At 44.7% G+C, this 24425-nt stretch overlaps 1 protein-coding gene across 1 annotated transcript in view; it reads left to right on the top strand.

The window, feature by feature from the left end:
- The window catches only part of NAT8L (N-acetyltransferase 8 like), a 77407-nt gene that overhangs the window by 23334 nt on the left and 29648 nt on the right, over positions 1-24425 (top strand). Inside the window, exon 2 of the mRNA XM_040335296.1 lies at positions 2098-2262. Coding sequence (XP_040191230.1) covers positions 2098-2262 — 165 coding nt within the window. The remainder of the gene's footprint in view (positions 1-2097; positions 2263-24425) is intronic.

A 24425-nucleotide genomic window follows, 5' to 3' on the forward strand; every position in this document is an offset into this window, starting at 1 on the left:
TGGCTATGGGACAGGCAGTGAAAGGAAATCTCCAAAATACCCCTGCCTTGCTCTATCCAGAATGGGGGAAAACAAATACGTTTTGCTCTTAGTTCTACTTTAAGTGCCTGTAAATACTGGTAATTAAACTAACCCGTTTCACTTTGTCCAAAAAAGGGAATATGACAGGTTCTTCTGTAAGAACTACCACTCGGCCACTGATTTAACTTTGTTGCTCTCCTCCCACAGTATCATTCCGTGGGCAGCCAGTTGCCAGACCCAGACACTGTCCCATGAGGCGGAAGCTTACCAAATATAAGCTCTGATACAGATCGCACAGGGTTTGGTCTCCTGATGGAAGGACAAGGGCTGCGTGAGCATTTGCAGGAGGTAGTTGTTTTTACAAGAGAACCCATCACTTTTCCCTGAGTCAGCAAAACCTATTAAAAGCAGAACACTGTGCAAGACTGTGCATACATCTCTATTTTGGGTGGAAAATGGCAGGATTATTTTGCTCCACTGTGTTTTTGAGTCTAGGACTCAAGTGTATAGCTCTTCCTCAACTCACAGCATGGCTGCGACAGGCAGAGAATGGTTTTTCATTTGAGCTACAGTTGTCAAAAGCACAGGTGCATTTTCCATATGTTCCTATCAAAAACTCACTACAAGGCAGATGAGGCAGCAGTTATATATTATTCTCTCTCTATTGGATTCCTAAGGTAAACATGTAGGGTGATGGTATTGGTGAACAGCCAAGACCATCTTGCCACAGTCATACTGAAGGTAGGAGGGTGTGCTACCAATGCAGTCAGAGAGCACTAAGGCCTATTCACACTAACATGTTGCCACCAAGCATGGCAATGCAGGTTACATGCATTGGTGTTATGTGGTGCTATTGTCACTCTGAATGGCACTCTTGTGCACCTTGCTGACAAATGTGCATTACAGAGTGCTGTGGTGCGTTGTGCTTCTAAGCAGTCCATACATGGTGCAAATTTGTGGTTTGCATGATTCCCCCATCAACATAGGAAGTCATCCCCACCGGGAGAAGACAGTGATTATCGCTAGTGGCTATAGCAGCCGCTGGCTATAATCGTAACAGAATCCGGCAGGCTGGTTGTACCCAAGTTGATCGATCAACTAGGTACATTCAGCCTGCCCATTAACAGTTCAAATCTGGGATGGTTCCTGCTGAACCGACCAAGATTTAAATCATGTATGGCCAGCCTAAGAGCGCATGCACAATTTTGGTGGTGCAATTGGGCAGTCCATTCTAATGATTAGGCTGTCCTAATGCAACGCACCTTAACAAGTGTCCATTTAACATACTACTGCAGACTAGGTTAGTGTAAATCGGCTCTAAAGTTCAACTTCTGCAAATACGATTTGTATAGAAGGTTTCTCCTCACTTCTTGTCTGATAGGTTGAACAGGAAGAGAGGGGAAGTCTCATCAAGGGGTTATAGACAGCAATAATAACCTGACAGTTTCTTATGAAGAAATAATTCCGGACGACTGCACTTCCAAAAATCCAAAAGTGGTTGACAGATGGAGCAGGGGACAAAGAGGTAGACGCGTTTCATGCAAATGTTAGCGATTTGTCATTACCTATTGGAACTAGTCACACATTTGCACGAAAAACGTCTACCGCTTTGTCCCCTGCTCCATCTGTCAACCACTTGTCATATGAAGCTTCAATAAAAGGATTTTTGGAAGTGCAGCCGCCCAGAATTTCTTAATGCGAGCTGGGCTAGCACCCGACTAGTGTGTGTGGGGATTAACCAGAGACTCACTCAACTGGAGCAGCTTTTCTTGTTTCATGACAGTTTCGTAAGCTATCCTACATGATCCAAAACAAACGTTTCGACTGGAAAATGATTTAAAAGAAATGAAAGCAATTTGATCTTGCTTTACTCCACACAAAACAGAGATAATGGGGGAAGTTGCTTTTAAAAAAAAAATGTTCTTTATTTTTTTATTGATATGTTTTTGACTTTATATATTTTGTCTTATATCTAATATGTTCTGATTCTTGTTGTTTGGGTTTTTCTATTCCGAAATCAACACTAAATTCTCTTTTCTGACAGGTATCGTTTATTTTTCTTCCTTATCTCCATAGTAATATGCTTTGTTGTGACCAACTCCTTGATGCTGGCGTGCTGTATGCCCATCTTTCTGTTGGGCATGAGGTACTACTACAGTAGGAAAATTATCCTCAATCACCTGGAGGGTGCTCTACGCACGGACATGTCTGATATTGAGAAATATTACATGAAACAACCGGGTGAGTATAACCCCTTCAAGGGATGATCCCCCCGCTAAACCCCCTCACATATCCACTAAACCAGACATTTAATTCTTGCTTCAGATGAATGCTGAAAATGGCACTGTCCTACTATTATTAATTCTTTTAAAAGGTCGGTCCAGCCAAAAACCTTTAATATATGATTTCAACTGGAAGTGGAAGACGGTGAGATGAACCACCCTCTCGATTCTTTGGGTGTAAAACCTCCCCAACATTCCTTCAGCCCAGTGAGACCCACCAGCTAAAACCATTAGAACTGGGAACTCGGCTATAGAACATCACTGTTGAAGTCTACAAGAGATATAAGGAGCTGTTGGGTGGTTCAACCCCAAACTGAAATATTCGTTTTGGAGGACTGACCTTTTATTTGGGAATCTGTAACCTCAACGCTTAACTGGATGAGAAGCCTCCAGCTGAATCGGCCCATCCTCTGATCCCTCGGCTGTATACGTTTTTTGGAGGATTAAAGCACCTGTACAGCTTCACTCTATGGGTGATATCATCTTGGAACTGGTATACGTCCCAGGGTTTGGAGAAGGTAATAAAATCAAGGGCTTCTCAGCCAGATAAATCTTAAAAATAATAGATTCCCACTTAATAAGCTAAGAAATGTCCATGCATGCTGCTTTGTCTAGGATAGGAATACCAATCCTGCTTTTGTGGTTATGCTTTGTATATGTATATGTGACTTTGAAGATTAAGCTATTGAAGATGATATTTCTAGGAAGAGCAATGCAAAGTAAAGGTAGGTGTGTGTGTGTATGTATATATTATTTATAATGCCAGGTTTTTAATAATTGTTATTGTATGTAGTATGTCATACATCTTTTTGTGAATTCTAAAAACATTAGGATTTACTTTGGGGTTCAGTAGCCTTATAAAAAGGATACACACTGCCACTTGTAGACAAAAACATTATTCATGGAGGAACGTAAACCGTAACGATACACACAGACATTGGCAGAACCAAACCATAACAGATAACACTTAGCAATATCCTACCAATGTCCTGCGAGTATTCCAATCAGGCTTCAGGAGGTACATAAATGGCCTACACCTATAGCAAGGACAATATTCAACTTTAGTTGCACAGTTTGTTTTTATCGACAGACGTCCCTTATCTGCATAGGCAGTTTTTTGGTAAAGGCGAACTTACCCTTTAAAGTGGATGTAAACCCTCTCCTATACCCAGTGAAGTGAACAGCCTCAGATGATACAGGGATGAAACAAATCTCCTTACATAAGTTTTACATGCATATCTGCTGTCTTCAGCTTGCTACATTGTTTAGAGTTCTCACAGTGTGTTAGAATTTTTACTTCCTCATTCATCATTAGGAGTGGTGTCTTGGCATACACGGTGTGTGAGCTGATTGGAGGAAAGGCGCACACACCCCACCTCCACATAGACAGAACGAGGAAGGAATGTGCAGAGCTGTGCTGTGACAAGACAAGCTCTCTGCTAATCTATTTATAGCACCCACCCCGACACAAATTTCAGGCTGGTTTTATCTCCCATCTTGGAGAGCTTGTCAGAAGTTATCCTAATTATAACGGCGGAACAAAACTGCAGAAAGACACAGGACTTTGTGCTTTGGAGAGAGATAAGAAAACACTACAGATATTTGTGCCCAGGTCAAATTTCATGAATCAGATTTACACCCACACAAATGTTTTACCATAAAAAGAATTCACTTCTGCTTGAGCCACATGCAGGAAAATGACACACGCTGAAGGAGGAACTTCGTTACAGTAAATTGCTTGAAAACCTAAAGTTATGCAAGTATTGGGGTTTGCTTTTGTATGTATAGATTGTTCCTAAGACCCCTTTCACACTGAGCCGCCCCGGGCAGTAAAGCGCTGCTTTTTAGCGGAGCTTTACCGTCATTTTTGCGGTGCTATTCGACCGCTAGCGGGGCACTGTTAACCCCTACTAGCGGGTGAAAAAGGGTTAAAACCAACAGCAAAGCGCTACAGGTGTATTCACCGCTCCTAATACTCTGCAAAGAAGCTGCTGGCAGGACTTTTTCTGACACCCTGCCAGCGTACCGATCCAGTGTGAAAGTTCTCTGGCTTTCACACTTGAGTGAATTGAGCCGCTCTTTCAGGGCGCTTTGCAGGCGCTATTTTTAGCACTATAGCACCTGCAAAGCACCTCAGTGTGAAAGGGGTCTAAAGGAATCCCAGAGCATTTTGAGTTAGTTAAAAAAGCATTATTACAGCAGAGGCAGCCAGCATCTAACTCATTCAGCTTGAGCCTCTTTTTTGCGCAACTGAAAGCTTAAGGCCGGCCATACGCATCAGGAACCTTCCGAGATCCGAACCATATATGGGCAGGCCCAATGTTCCAAGTCGATCAATCAATCGCTCAACTTGGGTACAATCAGCCTGCCGGATTTACTTGCAATCATCGCTAACAGCCGCTATCAATAATCACTGTGTCTCAGCAGGAGGGATTCTCCTGTCAGCACTGTCTGTGTTGATGGGGGAATCCTGCAAATTTCTTTCCTGAAACCCGTGGTTGCAGGAATGAAATTTGCATTGTCTACAGCCTGCCTATATAGCTAATAATGTGAAAATAGGACTAAATCTCCACCTGCTGACTGTGCAGAAGACTACATAAATGCATATAGGATATTTTGTATTTATCTGCCTAAAATAAATCTTTAAATGTTTAATTTTTTTTTGTTCCGTCTATAAAAATTATCATTAAGGGCCAGATTCACAAAAGGGATATGACGGCGTATCTCCTGATACTCCGTCGTATCTCTGTTTCTATCTATGCGACTGATTCATAGAATCAGTTACGCATAGATATCCCTAAGATCCGACAGGTGTAATAGTTTTACACTGTCGGATCTTAGGATGCAGTACCGCGGCCGCTGCGGGGGGGAGTTTGCGTCGTAAACCAGCGTCGGGTATGCAAATTAGGAGTTACGGCGGATCCCCGACGGATTTTCGCGTTCGCTACGTCGCCGCTAGTCTAGTTTCCCGTCGCAAAGTTAGTCGTCGTTTTAGGTGCCCTAACTTTAGTCAGCAAACATATTGCTGTCTAAAGTATGGCCGTCGTTCCCGCGTCGAAATTTAAAATTTAACGTCGTTTGCGTAACACGTCTGGGAATTTTGAAGTACGCTACGTGCGTCGCCGTTCTAAAAAATGACGGCACGGCACGCAAAGCACGGCGGGAGTTAGGAAACAGAGCATGCGCAGTATGTCCGGCGCAGGAGCGCGCCTAATTTAAATGGCACACGCCATTTGAATTGGCCCGCCTTGCGCCGGAGGCCGCGGCCGTAGTTTTCATCGCAAGTGCTTTGTGAATTAGGCACTTGCGATGAAAACTTGCGGCGGTGTAACGTATCTACGATACGTTACGCCGCCGCGATTCTACGTGAATTTGGCCCTAAGTGCTTTCAAGTAGATGTCAGCTCTTGGCAACACATTGAACAGTGTTTTTTCAGAATAATCTGTCTTTTGTTTATGTCTTAATTCTTTGCAGCATCATAATTTTCTGAGACTGTCCGTTTCTGGCCATCCTCTTCTTCTTCTGCCTTTAACTTTTGCAAACATAATTGTCTTTTCCAGGGAAAATGTATGTACTTTAAAACCTTTAGGCTGGATTCACACCTATGCATTTTTAGTGCTTTTTGCATTTTGCAGATTTGCACCACAGAACCTGACCCATAGGAAACAATGTTAAATGGACTGTAGTGCAAATCAGCAAAATGCAAAAAGCACTAAAAATGCATAGATGTGAATCCAGCCTTAAAATGTATATAAACCCAAGACCAAAAACTGATAGTATTGCTGCTACCGATTCAATAGATGTAGTGGCTGCATTCGTTTTCATTTCTCAAATCAGTTTTTAGTGGTATATTTAACAGACCATAAGGAAGCAAACAAGAGAAATTTACTGTTAGGCCGCGTACACACGACCGGTCCAAACCGATGAAAACGGACTGAAGTTCAGTTTCATCGGTCCAAACCGATGGTTAGTACACAAAAGCATCGGTTCAAACCCCGCGCATGCTCAGAATCAAGTCGACGCATGCTTGGAAGCATTGAACTTCGTTTTTTTCAGCACGTTGTGTGTTTTACATCACCGCGTTCTGACCCAATCTGTTTTTGGAACGATGGTGTGTACGCACATCAGACCATCAGTCTACATCAGCGGTGAACCGATGAAAACGGTCCGTCGGACTATTCTTATCGGATGGATCGACCGTGTGTACGCGGCCTTAGAGTTTAAACACACTTTAATAGTTAAGTGGTATTTTGAGGCTATTTGGGTTTGAATGATTGGATTGTGATGCGTTAGGGTCAGAGACATATAGGGTTGATGGATTTGCATACCAAACCCAGACAGGTTCAGAAAGTACATTGGTTTACTATCTCGGCACTGTTTGAACTATACACAAAAATATAAAGGTACTGATTAATCTCATTGTAAGTCATGCGATACACAGTGAAAGGTTATATTAGGTAAACTTTTAAAGACGCTAGGAAGGTGTTGGTGAATTTTTACTGATGCAGGAGCAGCATGAGTGAGCGTGACCAAAGCAAAGTCCAGGAATTGTTTTTTGTCTGTAAACATTCCTGAATATAAATTGATTTCAATGGGCAGGGGCGCTTTAGGAGCTGCTTCTGCAGCGCTGCAATGATGTGGTTTTGTGTCAATAAAGAGGAGATGAGCGAGACTAGGAGACTCAAAGGATATCTTAGTCCTGGTTCACACTGTTGCGTTTTGACATGCGATTTGTGCAATTTGTCAAATCGGCGGCATTTGCTGGCAATGGCAGCGTCCTAATCGGTGCGATGCTGCATCTGCGGAGCCGCACCGATTTCAAAAAGTAGTTTCTGTACTACTTTTTGCGATTTTGTGCCACGATTTACATTGACATCTGTGCAGAAACCTGCAAAGACGTCTCTGAAATCGAGTCCGAAATCGGGACTGACAAGTGGGAGTGAAAACGTGTCAGTAAACCTGAGAACAAAAACTGTCAATATATTGTGAATTACCAGTCCTTAGATTTTTCAGATAAAGTACGTTTTCTGGTACCGATGGTGTCAGAAATCTTGTGTCCTTGTAACATCTTGTGGTCTGAAATGAAATCACAAACCATGTTATCAGCTGTTCCAATGTTCTTTTATGAACCACAAAACACCTACAAAATATGTGGTGGAGATAAGAAGAGGGGAGGTCTCTCTTGTACAAATAAAAAGCGCATCCTAGGGTAACATTGTTGCTTCCCCATTCCGGTTCACATCGGTCTGTGCATTCCAGCCACTATGATACATAGTATAAGTGTTTATTTCTAGTAACCTGGCATGTAACCAGGAGTAGGCCACATTATCTACACATACTCCACATTCTTTCACTCCTAAGCCAAACAGGCCTACCGTCCCCATAAAAACAATGATCTTTCCTCTGCATAGTGAATGCACTCTGATTTTTAGATGTTGCTGTAAGCTGAAAGAACTGTCATTGAGTCATACACCTATGATAGGCACTTTCTTTCTCACTCATCGCATTCCGAGTGGATCAATCTGGAACTTATCAAACTAGCGCTTTACCACAGCAGGCACAGTCCCAACACAAAAGAGGAGACACAAAGCAGCGCCTTCTGAGCGTAGCAAGTGTATTTAATATTGGAAATGTATTAAAACATATAGATCACCTACTCACATGTCTGATGTAGGTAAAAGCATAGTCAATTTTAAAGGGTTCATCCGCGGGGGTCCCGGAGAAGACGAGATGTCATCATGCTGGCATGCAGTGTCCTGGTCCGTACTGCAGCGGCGATGGGAACCAAAAGCGCCCTCGGAACTGAAGTGCGCGGTACAGGTCTCCACTGTGTGCTGCTGTTGCTGCCGACTTCACATCCGGGCGCGGGAGGTGCACGCGTTCGAGGCTTTCAAGTCTCTTCTTCAGGCATAGTGCCTGAAGAAGAGACTTGAAAGCCTCGAACGCGTGCACCTCCCGCGCCCGGATGTGAGGTCGGCAGCAACAGCAGCACACAGTGGAGACCTGTACCGCGCACTTCAGTTCCGAGGGCGCTTTTGGTTCCCATCGCCGCTGCAGTACGGACCAGGACACTGCATGCCAGCATGATGACATCTCGTCTTCTCCGGGACCCCCGCGGATGAACCCTTTAAAATTGACTATGCTTTTACCTACATCAGACATGTGAGTAGGTGATCTATATGTTTTAATACATTTCCAATATTAAATACACTTGCTACGCTCAGAAGGCGCTGCTTTGTGTCTCCTTTCTTGTTGTTTCACAGATTGCTTCATCTGTCAGCTGGCAGCCGTCTAAGCAAGGCATCGTTTGGTTATTAGTGCTGTGGACATTTTATTGATGGACTATAGTAATTCCATATGAGCACTATATTTTTCACTTTTTGATACTCACAAAATTTGTTTGGAGTTCTATTGTTCCCATCTTTTACCCTTTGTTTATTGTCTACAGAGATATCTATAGGGAGTGCGCTTGATATTATGTTTTTTTACAGTCCCAACACAGCTTGTTTAACGCTGACCTCCAGGCAGTGCTGGTGCAAGGATTTTTGACACCCTAGGCAAGACCTCATTTTGCTGCACCCCCCTTTGGCTCCACCCCCTTTGCTTCAGTATGTCACAGTACATGTTGGCATTTATGGTTCCCTCAATGAACTGTAGCTCCCCAGTGCCGGCAGCACTCATGCAGCCCCAGACCATGACATGGTTCCAGTAAACCATGTCCTTAATCTGCTTGTCTTCAGCAAACTGTTTGCAGGCTTTCTTGTGCATCATCTTTAGAAGAGGCTTCCTTATGGGACAACAGCCATGCAGACCAATTTAATGTAGTGTGCGGCATATGGTCTGAGCACTGACAGGCTGACCCCCCACCCCTTAAACCTCTGCAGTAGGGATGAGCCGAACACCCCCCTGTTCGGTTCGCACCAGAACTTGCGAACACACCAAATGTTTACACTATTTACACTTCCTTCGTGAAATGGTAGGGGTACAGTGTACCCCATTACCAATTCACATAGGGGGGCAGGATCTGGGGGTCCCCTTTGTTAAAGGGGTCTTCCAGATTCTGATAAGCCCCCCGCCCGCAGACCCCCACAACCACCGGGCAAGGGTTGTGGGGATGAGGCCCTTGTCCCCATCAACATGGGGACATCCCCCCCATGTTGAGGGCATGTGGCCTGGTATGGTTCAGGAGAGCGGGGGGCGCACTCTGTCCCCCCCTCTTTTCTGCGGCCGGCCAGGTTAACGTGCTCAGATAGGGGTCTGGTGTGGATTTTTGGGAACTCCACGCCATTTTTTTAAAAATTTGGGGTGGAGTTCCCCTTAAAATCCACACCAGACCTGAAGGGTCTGGAATGGATATTTGGGGGAACCCCACGTCATTTTTTTTTAAATTGATGGCAGGGTTCCCCTTAATATCCATACCAGACCTGAAGGGCTTGGTAATGGAATTTGGGGGGACCCCCACGCTTTTTTTTTTTATGAATGAATTCTCTCTGAATTGCCAGAGCCGACAATTCATTATTGCCGCAAGTCCGGTTTTAAAATACTTTTTTTCCTTTCATAAATGACACTTTGTGCAGGGACAGTTCTAAGTACAGGAAACATGCAATATTTCACATGCTAAATTTACACCCCCCAGCTACGAAATTTAAAGTAATATTTCACTTTTATTGTTTCACTTTTAGCATTATTAAATTCACTGCTCTCGAAAAAACTGCAGTTTTTAAAACTTTTTTTTGCATTGATACATGTCCCCTGGGACAGGACCCAGGTCCCCAAACACTTTTTAGGACAATAAATTGCATATTAGCCTTTAAAATTAGCACTTTAGATTTCTCCCATAGACTTTAACAGGGTGTTCCGTGGCTTTTCGAATTTGCCGCGAACACCCCTAATTGTTCGTTGTTCGCCGAACAGGCAATGTTCGAGTCGACCTTGAGTTTGACTCAAACTCGAAGCTCATCCCTACTCTGCAGCAATGCTGGCAGCACTCTGGATATGACGCTGAGCACGTGCACTCAACTTCTTTGGTCGACCATGGCGAGACCTGTCCTGAGTGGAACCTGTCCTGTTAAACTGCTGTAAGATTTTGGCCACTGTGCTGCAGCTCAGTTTCAGGGTCTTGGCAATATTATAGCCTATGCCATCTTTATGTAGGGCAACAATTCTTTTTTTCAGATCCTTAGAGAGTTCTTTGCCATGAGGTGTCATGTTGAACTTCCAATGACCAGTATGAGAGTGTGAGAGTGATAACATACCTGCTCCCCATTCACACCTGAGACCTTGTAACACTAATGAGTCACATGACAACGGGGAGGGAAAATGGCTAATTGAGCCCATTTGGACATTTTCACTTAGGGGTGTACTCACTTTTGTTGCCAGCGGTTTAGACATTAATGGTTGTGTGTTGAGTAATTTTGAGGGGACAGCAAATTGTTATACAAGCTGTACACTCAGTACTTTACATTTTAGCAAAGCGTAATTTCTTCAGTGTTGTCACATGAAAAGATATATATATTAATCTAAAAAACGTGAGGGGTGTACCCACTTTTGTGAGATACTGTGTTTGTGTGTGTGTGTGTGTGTATATATATATATATATATATATATATATATATATATATATTTACATATATATATATATATTTACATATATATATATATATATATATATATATATATATATATATATATATACCGTATTTTCCGGCGTATAAGACGACTTTCTGGATGCAAAAAAATGCATCCAAAGTCGGGGGTCGTCTTATACGCCGGGTACGGTCTCTGCCATCACTCACTTTTACTCTGAATAGGTGGTGCGGTGACAGTCTCCGTGCTGCGAGCGTCAATGATTTAAAAGACGCTCCTTCTTCTCAGCGTGTTCTGTGATAGGTGGAACACAAATCTTCCCAGCAGCGCCTCTGTTCTGTGTTCCTCCTATCACAGATGCCTTCTCATCCTCGGACGAGATGAGAAGACGTCCGTGATAGGCGGAACACAGAACAGAGGCGCTGCTGGGAAATTTTGTGTCCCGCCTAACACAGGACAGTCTGAGGAGAAGGCGCGTCTTTTAAATCATTGACGCTCTCGCAGCACGGAGACTGTCACCGCACCGCCTGAAAAAAAAGTGAGTGATGGCACTGGGGGGGGGGGGGGGGGGGAGGTCAGGCACAGTGGGGGCAAGTGATGGCACAGAGAGGGGGCAAGTGATGGCACAGAGAGGGGGCAAGTGATGGCACAGAGAGGGGCATGTAATGTAATGGCACAGTGAGGAATGTAATGTAATGGCACAGTGCAGTGAGATTTGAAAAAGCCTGTTTCTGTCAGCGGTTCTGGCTCCCCCTCAGCTTCCAGAAAGACTAGTAAGAAGGGGGTAGTCTTATACAGTGAGTATATCCCAAAACCAAAATTTTATATATATATAGTCTAAATCTGTTAAAAAGCAAAACAGCAGCGACTATGTGCACCTGGAATACAATAAGATCTATTCTTATGTAATTGTTCAGCATTTATTACCTATTTGCCCAGTGCCACGCCATTAAAAAGTAGAGCTCTATCCACCGAGTCAATATTTTTCTGTTTGTGAGAGTAGACTAATCTTAATATAGGAAATGGGAAAACAAATTAATTGAAGAATAATCATACATACTGTCTGTTTAACACAATTTATGGTGAAGTGTTCTTTTAAATGCATCTCTGGCTGAGTTGGTGAAAATTGAATTACATTCTTTAATAAGCAGCCTTTGTTTTATCAAATGCAGAGGTGAATGCAGATGATGGACTAGGATTCAGATTGCCCAGCAAAATATATTATATTAATATGCATTGGAGTATACAGTACATTGGTAAAAAAGGGGAAGGGAGGGGAGGCTGACCAATAGTGATTTTACAAGCATCTGCTGTCTGGAAGAAAATTATACAAGTTACTTTTGACGTATATTCTGTATTTAAAGTGGTTTTTTCTTATGGTTATAGAACAGATAGAGGACCCATTACGCATGTTCAGTGGTGGGAAGGGGGGAAGAGATTCTATCCTTCTGACTAGAATTACTTCATCCACAAAGTACTCTAGACATTAAGGCTGCTTTCACACTGAAAGCGCCTGGGCGTTGGCAGTAAAGCGCCGTTATTTTTAGCGGCCAGCGCAGCGCCCCAGTGTGAAAGCACTCGGGCTTTCACACTGGGTTTGCAGCTGAGGCTTTTTTCCAGACGCTTTACAGGCGCTATTTTTAGCGCTAAAGCACCTGAAAAATGCCTCCAGTGTGAAAGTGGTCTTAAAGGAGTTGTAAAGAAATTTTTTTTCTCACCTTATCGCAATCTATGCATTAAGGTGAAAAAACATCTGATGATGCCGCCCGTCCCCCCCCCCCCCGAGCCCCCGTTTTACTTACCTGACCCCCCGAAAGTCCCGCGCTCGGTCCTGAGATCCTCTTCGCCGCTCAGCCTGGCCGGTTGACTGGCTAGAACGGATGGATTGAGAGCAGCGCAGCCATTGGCTGGCGCTGCTGTCAATCACATCCAGTGATGCGGCGCGCCGAGGGGCGGGGCCGAGTGATACAGTGAGTGGCTATGGCCGCTCGCTGTATCACAGGAGCGTGCCCACAAGGACTCATCACCATGCGAGCTCTCTCACATGACTGTGGTGAGTTCTTGCGGGGAGACAGAGCTCCAGCCCTCCTCTGGTCCTTCTCCAGACCCTTAGGCCCGGTACACACGAGCAAACATGTACGGTGAAACCGGTCCGTCGGACCGTTTTCACCGTACATGCCTGCCAGAGGGCTTCTGTACGATGGTTGTACTAACCATCGTACAGAAGTCCGCGCGTAAACAATACGCGGGGCGTGTCCGCGACGATGACGCGGCGATGACGCGGAGACGTGGGCGGGCCTGCCATTTAAAGGCTTCCACGCATGCATCGAAGTCATTCGACGCATGCGAGGGACGGCGGGCGCTCGGACATGGTCCAGGAATATTTGCCCGCTGGGAAAAGCCCCGGCGGGCAAATGTTTGCTGGAATTCGGCCCGCTCGCGCCTACACACGACCGAACATGTATGCTGAAACTGGCCCGCGGACCAGTTTCAGCATACATGTTTGGTCGTGTGTACGGGGTCTTACTTTCTGCTTTCAAGCAATGCATCCAGCTTCTTCCCAGCAGCAGCATAAGGAAAGGGGGGTGCATTGTAATGTAATGGAGAGTGGGGGACTCAACTTCTGATGGTAGGGGCGCTCTTGGCATCTAATGTAAGGGGAGGGGATGCGCTGGACATCTTATCTTACAGATACAACCGGCCCTTTTGAGGGCATACATAATGCTGATGCGGCCCACGATAAATTTGAGTTTGACACTCCTGCTGTAGAAGAAACAATCAACTGGAGTCTTTTGCTTTCCAACAATTAAAGACTAAAGGGCTGTACACATGGGCCAAATATCAGGCTGGATCAGCCAGATCAATAGAAACCGTCTGACATTCTACACGTGTGTACGACATGACGAAAAAGGTCTACCGATCGGCTTTCAACCAATTACTGCGAGAGCTGACTGGTGTGTTCTAGTGGGGGGGGGGGGGGGCATCCCCCTTGTTAGAACACAATAGCTCACCTGGGGAGATCACTGAACTAACATCACATACTTAGTACAGCGGCTCCTCCTGAGCTCTTCAGCTTTTTTCGTTCAGCCCGCTTGGTTAAATGAAAAAACATTTTTTTTTATTCTTGCTATGATCTGTCTGTAAAATTTTATCATACAGGAAAGAAGTAGAATCAACAGTATACCTGTAACTGGCAGCCTAACTCCAGGTTTTAATTTAACTGCTTCCCGCCTGACGTATTGTCAAATGACGGGCGGGCGGGAGCACCCTTGTTCTGGGAGGACGTCATATGACATCCTCCTGCTCTCGGCATGGTGGTTGCTGGTGCGCTCTGTCCCTGGGACACAGCGCATCACTGATCCCGGTAAAAAGCCAATAAAGAGCCTCTTTACCCATGTGATCAGCAGCTGATCACATGTAATCAAGAAAATGCCGGTAATCGGCATTCCTGTCCTCACTCTCACAGTGCATGAGGAGAGACGATCAGTGGAATTTCCTCACAGGGCAGATCTGCGCAGATAATCAATCTGTGATGCCAATCAGTGCCCATCAGTGATGCCTTTCAGTGCCCATAATTGCTGCCTATCAGTGCCCATCAGTGCTGCATATTAGTGCCTCATCTGTGCAGCCTCATCAGTGCATATCAGTGAAGGCGGAAAATTACTTATTTTCAACCTTTTATAACAAAGAAAAACTTTTTTTTTTTTTAAATGTTCTTTTTTTTTTATATAAAAAAACAGTGGTGATTAAATACCACCAAAAGAAAGCTCTATCTGTCAAAAAAAGATACAAATTTTGTTTGGGTACAGCGTGGCGTAATTGTCATTCAGAGTGCGAAAGCGCTAAAAGCTGAATATTAGCCTGGGCAGGAAGGGGGTGAAAGTGCCCAGTAGGATATTGGTTAAAATGGAATTCCAGTCTATATCTAACCAAGCCTGATGCCTCGTACACACGACCAGTTTTCCCGTCGGGACCGCTTTTGGTCGGGAAAACTGGCAGTGTGTATACTCCATGCCAGTTTTCCCGACAGGAAAAATAAGAACATGTTCGGTCTTTTTCCCATCAGTTTTCCTATGGTAAACACTGCGGTGGAGCATACACCTGGGTTTCCCGACCAAAGCTCTCATGGCATTTTTCCTGCCAGGAAAACCGTCCGTGTGTGGGGGGGAAAAGCTGCGAGCAGGTTCTCGGCTTTCCCCTCAGTTTTCCTGGTGGACTTTTTACCGCCCGGAAAACCGATTGTGTGTACAAGGCATCAAACTGCTTCTACCCCCTTCTAACTGCTATTCTAGCTACCCTGTAGAAGGAAGATGCTTACACTTAGCTATTCTCAGAGTGCTCTGGACTGGTCACGTGATTGGCTTCAGAGGAGAGGAGGGACAGAGAACAGCGGATGCCCCATAGTAAGCTTATGTGTAACATCACTGCACAGGCATTTCAGCCATTGTCAGTGATCTTTCCTTTTCCCCTGAAGCTGGCTGCCGGGGAGATAACGTGATCAGACCAGAGTACCTGGATAGTTAGAAGGGGGAGGGGGGGTGGGAGTGGTTTTAAAGTTAGTTAGATATGGACTGGGGCCAAGCTATCTATTTTCATTACTAATTCATGTGGTTGCTATCAGGTTCTGTATAAACTGTATATAGCATTACCTACATTGAGTATACAGCACTGTGATACAGTAGTGGTACACAGACTTCCCATTCTGTTCCCGGAACAAAATCAAATCAGGCTGCTCAGTCATTCACAGGACGCTTTGCATTTTATTAATGAATACAAGGCTTCCTGATTAGCTGAGGTGGAGAGGCGGGCGGATGACTGTATTCCTCTGCCCTAACCAATCTGTATATATTCAGCACAATGTGCACTTTCACTATCTTCCTTATTTTCAGCATTACGCATGTCTTCTTTAATCTAAAGCAGCATTTTATTTGACTCATGGTAATGTCCTGAATAATGTTTTCCCCTAGCATAATGACCTTTCATGTTTCATAAAGTCATGCAGTGCATCCGTGATAATAGGCACTCATGTCTGTGTATTAGTGGAAGTCATTTGTGTGACAAAATGACATAGGCCATAACAATTAGAGTGAAGCGCACTTATTTATGCAGATCTGTGAGATTTACCACTGACAGTGGGATGGAAATGGATGTCACTGTGTGTTATGATGGTCCTCTGCTATCATATATGAGAAGAAGCATGTTTAACTGCATGTCCCATCTGCCCTCTTCTAATGTCTGGTGAAGTTTAAAAACCTTTATGTAAAACATTCCCTTCAGGCAGTGGCGTATTTAGAGATAATGCAACATTCCCTACATGCAATGGCGTATTTAGAGATAATGCTGCCCTAAGGTTTGTGAATGAATATGACCTAAATGTATGACCCAATCCCCTTGTTTTATTTAGAATAAAATTTCTAACCACATAACAAACAGCGCAATTCCCCAACGATATTAAAGGCGAATTTCACCCTTTTTAACAGAAAGAAACTAAGTTCACCTTTAATTGAAAAATAATAAAGTAAAAAAAAAAATGTGCATTTTTATTTATTTTTTAAACCGGAGCCTGCAAAATATTGCAGCTCCTATCGGCAGATCACCATTCCTGCTGCTCAGGTGTCAGATTACACTGAGCTCTCTGTTCTGTGCAGTGTGTGAGGTTGGATCCATACTCCCTACCTCCTGGAAGCTAATAAATACCATCTGATCTCTGCGTACTTTGGAAGGCTTTGGAGAAGAGAATGTAGATACAGTAAACAGGTACAACTTACACTATATTACCGAAAGTATTGAGACGCCTGCCTGTACACGCACATGAACTTTAATGGCATCCCAGTCTTATTCCGTAAGGTTCAATATTGAGTTGGCCCACCCTTTGCAGCTATAACAGCTTCAACTCTTCTGGGAAGGCTGTCCACAAGGTTTAGGAGTGTATCTATGGGAATATTTGACCATTCTTCCGGAAGCGTACTTGTGTGGTCAGGCACTGATGTTGGACGAGAAGGCCTGACTCGCAGTCTCTACTCCAATTCATCCCAAAGGTGTTCTGTTGAGGTCAGGACTCTCTGCAGGCCAGTCAAGTTGTTCCACCCCAAACTCGCTCATTCATGTCTTTATGGATCTTTCTTGGTGCTCTGGTCCAAATCATTTGGCAGAGGGGGGATTATGGTGTGGGGTTGTTTTTTTAGGGGTTGGGTTTGCCCCTTAGTTCCAGTGAAGGAACTCTTAAGGCGTCAGCGTACCAAGACATTTTGGACAATTTCATGCTCCCAACTTTGTGGCAACAGTTTGGGGATGACCCCTTCCTGTTTCAACATGACTGCGCACCAGTGCACAAAGGAAGGTTCATAAAAACAGTGATGAGGAAGTTTGGGGTGGAGGAACTTAACTGGCCTGCACAGAGTCCTGAACTCAACCCAACAGAACACCTTTGGAATTAATTAGAGTGAAGACTGTGAGCCAGCCTTCTCATCCATCAGCGCCTGACCTCACAAATGCACTTCTGGAAGAATGGTCAAACATTACCATAAACACACTCCTAAACCTTGTGGACAGCCTTCCCAGAAGAGTGACTGTCATAGCTGCAAAGAGTGGACCAACTCAATATTGAACGCTACGGATTAAGACTGGGATGCCATTAAAGTAAATGTGTGTGTAAAGTCAGGTGTCCTAATACTTTTGGTAATATAGTGTATCTAATGAATGGTTAGCTCTCTCCTTAACAAGCTGAGAAACCCAAGTATTGTGGGATATATAGTTTCTTCACAGGAAGTGTCAGTTCTTAGATTACAGACAGAGGTCATGTATTAACAACAAAGGTGCACCAGCCTAGTATATTACCGTTATAACAAAATGTATTTAAATACTAAAATAAAAGACCTACTCACATGTGTGGTAGAGAAATTTGCAGTAAAATGATTAACATGGAGGCTGCAGCATATATAACCCAAACCTTACTCCAAGCGGTCATAGAGGAGGTGAAGAGGGTCACTGCCAGCTGACGCGTTTCAAAGCACAAAGATTCTTCATCAGAGCTCAGCAGTGCACTACCCTCAATTACTCCCTTTTAGACACATGCACACCTACACCCATGCATGTGCACCATGGAGTAAACAATGGAGGACCTGCCAGGGGTTTGCTCCATGGTGCACATGCATGGGTGTAGGTGTGCGTGTGTATAAAAGGGAGTAATTGAGGGTAGTGCTCTGATGAAGAAGCTTTGTGCTTTGAAACGCGTCAGCCGGCAGTGACCCTCTTCACCTCCTCTATGACCGCTTGGAGTAAGGTTAGGGTTCTATATGCTGCAGTCTCCATGTTAATCATTTTACTGCGAATTTCTCTACCACAATTGTGAGCAGGGATGGACTGGCCATTGGGACTACAGGGAGTTTCCCGGTGGGCCGGTGGCTCAGTGGGCCGGCTTCAGTGACAGCGGACCGCTGCCCCCCTCTGCTCCTCGGTCTCTCCCTTTCTGCAGCGCTCACCTCCTCTCCCTCCCTGCAGCACTCACCTGGGGGGAACAAAGAGGCAGGGGGAGGACCAGAGGAGCAGGGGGGACGACAGAGGAGCATGGGGGAGGGGACAGACAGCTGACTCAACAGCTATGGCCTGGGAGTTTCTCACTTCTGCCTAATCTTGTCCCATAAGGGGGGGCACCGAACTGATTCTTTGCCCCGGGTGAAATAATGTCTAGCTTCCCCACTGGTACTGCCTATAAGAGTACCAGTACCAGCCATTCCACTCTAATAAAGTAGAACGGCTAGTGAAGGGGGAGAGGGGGCTTGGGTGGCTGGGGGGGGGCGGGAGTTGTCCGGCCGCCATGGGAGAGACCTGTCATAGTGGGCCAGTCTGGACGAAGTCCAGGGCCAAATTTTTGTCCCAGTCCAGCCCTGATTGTGAGTAGGTCTTTTATTTAGTAATTCAATACATTTTGTTATAGCGGTAATACACTAGGCTGGTGCGCCTTTGTTGTTTTTTCTTGTCTTACTAGGATACCCCATCCATGAAGGGCAGCAAGGCCAGTGTCATCGTTATTATTGTTACCGCCAGACTCTTTGATCATCTGACAATCCACTCATGCGCAGGGGCATTTTGTTTTCTGTTATCAGAGGTCATGTATTAACCTGTGCAGTGCCATGCCACACGCCTCATGTTTGAACACAAACTGAAACAGCTGACACCAGAATGTGGAGATTTACGCTACTACAGGCTGTGCTTACAGAGCAACAAATTACAAAATACGACTACGTAATCAATGCACATATTATATAAGTAAAACACAAAATGCAGGTAGGTAGGTTTATGAAATATTTTGTTATGTCTGTTCGATAGTTGTAAAAAAAATACCTGTTGATTTTGACCCTATTCTGTGTTATCTCAAAGATTGTGTTTAGTGATTCCTGTTATCTTTGGACTACAGGCCAGTTAAAGCGGCGTTAATCCACTCCTCGCCCCCTTACATGCCACATTTGGCATGTAATTTTTTTGGGGAGGGAGTGGGGGCTTCAGGAGGAGTGGGACTTCCTGTCCCACTTCCTCCTTCCGCCGAGAGGCTGATAAGGCGAATAGTCATATCGCCTTTTGGCAGCCCCTCCCTGTAGGCGATCTCCTGGGGCACGTGACAGGTCCCAGGCGATCGCCTGTCCAATCGGGTGCCCACACTTAGAATGAAGACGCCGACCGGAGAGGGGGGGAGAGGAGCGGAGCTGGAACGTGGAGCAGGTGAGTGTATGTTTATTAAAAGCCAGCAGCTACACTTTTTGTAGCTGCTGACTTTTAATAAACATTAAAAATGACTGGAACACCCCTTTAATGCCTGTACTTTAGAGATGAAGATAGTAGGATGAATTTAGCAAAAGAAAATTGGGCAGGGCTGATGCCATTTAGTCCATAAAAATGCTGTGTTTTTAAGCCCACACAAGTTTATTTCTGGCAGATTAACAGGTATTTTTCTGTACTTGCAGAGTCTGTAAAAGGGAGAAAACACAAGGAAATGTGTACTACATATATTTTTGTTATTACTTAATATTCACTATAAAAAGTAACAGTGCCTAAACGATAACTGTACAAGAACTAAAAGTTAATATAATTCAGTTTACCAGTCCTGAAATATGGAAGCTGTCTGGGTGACAACCATGGCTCCCTCCATAGCAGTGGTGGTGCGTCCATAAAGAGCGCAGGAGCGCCGCCCCCCCCCCCCTCATCTGCCACTTACCATAGATAGATTCATGCATTGCATGAATCTATCTATGGTCGCCACTGCCGCTGCCGCCCACTATTCGTTTGCCCGACCCCTTGTCGGGTGCCGGGCATATGAGATACAGTGGCGGCTTTTGTATGGAAGCGACTGATTAGAGCCATAGGCTCTAATAGGCTTCCTGATTAGAGCCGTGGGATCTAACAGGCTTCAAAAAGGATAAGCAGCGGGCGCAATGCTGTGCGTTCGCTGCTTACTCAGTGTTGTGCTAGGGTAGCTTCCTTAACACTGACCCGCCTCTCAACCAATCAGGTTGCCGGGTATGTTACCAGTCACCTGATTGGCTGAAATGACAGGCGCTGTGATTGGACGTTGCCTATCAGGCGTCCAATCTTAGCAGAGACGGGTAGAGAGGACGGAAGATTAGAAAACATCAAGGAGCGAGGAGCGTGGAGGACCATGACTGGGGCCCCACCGAGACAGATAAGTGTCGGGTGGGGGATGCACAGTGGCAGCATTTGATGGGCACAGTAGCGGCAATTAATGGGCACACTGGCAGCAGTTGATGGGCACAGTAGCGGCAGTTGATGGGAACACAGAGTAGCAACAGTTGATGGGCACACTGGCAGCAGTTGATGGGCACAGTAGCAGCAATTGATGGGCACACTGGCAGAAATTAATGGGCACACTGGCAGCAGTTGATGGGCACACTGGCAGCAATCGATGGGTACAGTAGCTGCATTCGATGGTACATTGGCAGCGTTTAAAGGGCACACTGGCTGCTTTTGATGGCACAGTGGTGTACAGTTCCCAGAATGCAGCGCGCCCCATACACAAGAAGAAACCGAGTGTAGGAGGAGGAAGAGAATCCATCGCGGAGGATGAAGAGGCAGATTCTGGACTTCCGCATAGCAACAGCTATTTCGGGTAAGTAAATACTTTTTTTTTTTTTTTTTTTTTTTTTAGATTTTTGGAGGAAACATTTTTTTCAGGGTGGAACTCCACTTTAACAAGCCTGGCATCACTGATCACAGAATGTTGGGAGTAAAAGAATTTTGGGTGTAGAGAGAAAAAATGATGTTGACAGGAAAGCAGCACACTTATCAGCAAAGAACACTGATACTCCTTCAAAATGAAAATCATTTTGTAATATATTTGTCCTTGCAACTTGTACTGTATACCTGACCAGCAGTTACCTGTGCTACCCACATTCTGTCACCTGCACACTGCACCTGCTGTCACCTCTGCTGCCTATCATCTGCCACCTGTACACCCCACTAGCTGTCTCCTGTACGGTTTACAATCTGCCACCTTTACACTCCGCCATCTATCACCTGTACTGCCTAATTTTGCCATATGCACATCCAATCATTTGTCACCTGTACTGCCTACATTCTGCTATCTTTACACCTGATCAGCCTACATTTTACAACCTGTACACTCAGCTAGCTAATACCTGCACAGCCTACATGCTGCCACCTGTAGATCCTACTACCTATCACCTGTGCTGCCTACAATCTTCTACTTGTACACCCATCCAGCTGTTAACAGTACTGCCTACATTCTGCCACCCAATTACCCCACATAAACTACCACCTGTGCACCAGACCTGTTGTAACCTATACTGCCTGAATTCTACCTACTGTACACCTGAGCAGCTGCAATCTGTAATGCCTGCCTTCTGCAGCCTGTGTACCCCACCAGATATCACCTGTGCTGCTTATTATCTTTCACCTGTACACCTTACGAGCCGTCAACTATGCAGGCTATCTTCTTCCACCCATACACCTAGGAAACTGTAACCAGTACTTTGTACTTTATGCTACCTGCAAACTTAAAATGGTTATAAAGTCTATTGTTTTTCATAAAATAAAAGTTATACTTACCGGCTCTGTGCAGTAGTATTGCACAGAGCGTTCTTTTATCTCCTTTTCTGGAGTCCCCTGCCAGGACTCTCTGCTCCCCCTCTTTTCCATGTACCCCAATAGCAATCCGGCTGCTATAGTGCACTTGTGCAGGCAGGTTCCCAAGTGTGCTTCCATTGACCCTGCACCCCCCCCCCCCCCCCGGTATTTGACTGGAAGCGGCAGGAGTCTCTGTGTCATGTGAGAAGAGGAAAGCGCACCACTGCAGATGGGTACAGCGATGCAACAAGAGAGGGGAAGGTCCATATAACTATTTTATTTTTATTTTTTACCCTAATGCAGTGCAATAAAGTAAAACATGTTTTGACTTTAGAACCACTTAAAGCAGCTGTCAACTGTATTACCTACATTTCACCACCTGAACACTCCACCAGATGTCACCTATACACTTCGGCCTTGTAATACTACATATCATCTTCTGTACCTTTTTATCTTATGAGTTCTGTATTATATTGCTATCTTTTTCTGAGCTAAGACATGACATTTATAGCCGGATTCTCAAAGACTTACGACGGCGTATCAGTAGATACGCCATCGTAAGTCCAAATGCGCGCCGTCGTATATTTAAGCGTATTCTGGAAACTAGATATGCTTAAATTTGGCTAAGATACGACCGGCCTAAGTCTCCTACGCCGTCGTATCTTATTTGCATATTTACGCTGGCCGCTAGGGGCGTGTACGTGGATTTACGCCTAGACTATGCAAATGACCTAGATACGCCGATTCACGAACGTACTTGCGCCCGATACGCTGTTTACGTAAGGCGTTTATCCGGCGTAAAGATAAACCACCAAAAAGATGGCGCAGCCCATGCAAGGTATGGGCGGCGGAACAGCAGTAGTATTTTATGTCGTTTGCGTAAGCGTACGTGAATGGGGCTGGGCGTAGGTTACGTTCACGTCGAAAGCAATGAGTATTTGCGACGTGATTCTGAGCATGCGCGCGCATGCGCCGTACCAACGGCCCTCATTTACATGGGGTCACGGGTAATTTACATGGTGCATGCCCCCTACCTGCCTATTTTGAATTAGGCGGGGTTACGCCGGGCCATTTGCGCTACGCCGACGTAACTTAGGAGGCAAGTGCTTTGTGAATACAGTACTTGCCTCACTATGTTACGTTGGCGTAGTGCAAATGGGATGCGCTACGCCGGCATAAAGATACGCGCCTCTACGTGAATCTGGCCATATGTCTCTATGTTGCCACCAACACATATAAAATATATAAGAGAGGTGTTTCATTTACCATACACAAGCACAGTCTGCACATGACCTTGAACAAAGATAAGCAACAAGATACTGTGTTTTATGAATTTTCAACACATCCAAACCCATTTAGATCTGCAAAATACATAAATGTCTTGCAGTTTAGATTTCCAGAAATAAATTAAGAAAAAAATATTTTGCCACTACCCCTCATTTATAAAAAAAAAATTCATGATAATAAATGCAAGGTTGGATGCAGTATAACATTTTTAGTAAATAGTATCTTTTGCATAGCAGTCGATTTAGCCTAAAAAAGAGGGATAGCTGAGGAGGAATGTGGGATTTGGTTCCAAAAGGAGGGACAGTCCTCCAAACGAGGTTCATTGGTAGCTATGCCATTGATGACCTTCCCCTGTGGATGTGTGGATGCTACTTCACTTATAGAATATGTATGGCTTCAATATTTTACAGAACAATTATGCAAATGAAAAAAAGAAAACAGGAAGAGACGGGCTACACATTGAGACAATGAGGGGTTTTTGACTGTTTATACAACAACTGTTGCCTGTTCATTCAAAAGCTTAAAGTTCACATTGCAGTAAAACAATAACATTTAATTTCAGTAAAAAAAGAATTGCAGCAATGTAAATCACAATACGATTTTAGCTATGGACTGCTCCACTATCACTGTGTCACATCATTGGTATCTGTGGGCACAATAGCGTCCCATCATTGGTGTCAGTGGGTGGAATAGTGCCCCAAGAACCAGATAGCAGCAAGCAAAGGGCCATATCTGGCACCTGGTTCACAGTTTGGCGACTACTGTTATATGCAATGTGAAATCACAAGCTGTATCCTTGTATTTGCCCAAACTTTTTTTGTGGGGAAACTCAGCCACGTACAACAGAGCTATGAAGGACCAATGTGTATGTTTTTTCTCAGAGTAGACTGTGTTTTTGTTACTACATTGAGGTCATGGCATGCCCTCAGTCTAGATACAAATGCTGCTTAATGAGTACAATCTACATGCTGATTCAGAGAATGAATCCAGGTGATGACCTGTACAGGAAATCTTATGTACTCATTTAGGGAGCAATGAGATGTAGATTATACATTCCCAACTACTGCTCTTAATGTGCCAGTTAATTTCTAACCAGAGTGTAGATATGGAAACCTCAGCTATGCTCATTTTATAATATATGACTTCAGCTGT

This window comes from Rana temporaria, chromosome 1 (genome assembly GCF_905171775.1).
Source record: "Rana temporaria chromosome 1, aRanTem1.1, whole genome shotgun sequence".
NCBI classification, from domain to species: domain Eukaryota; kingdom Metazoa; phylum Chordata; class Amphibia; order Anura; family Ranidae; genus Rana; species Rana temporaria.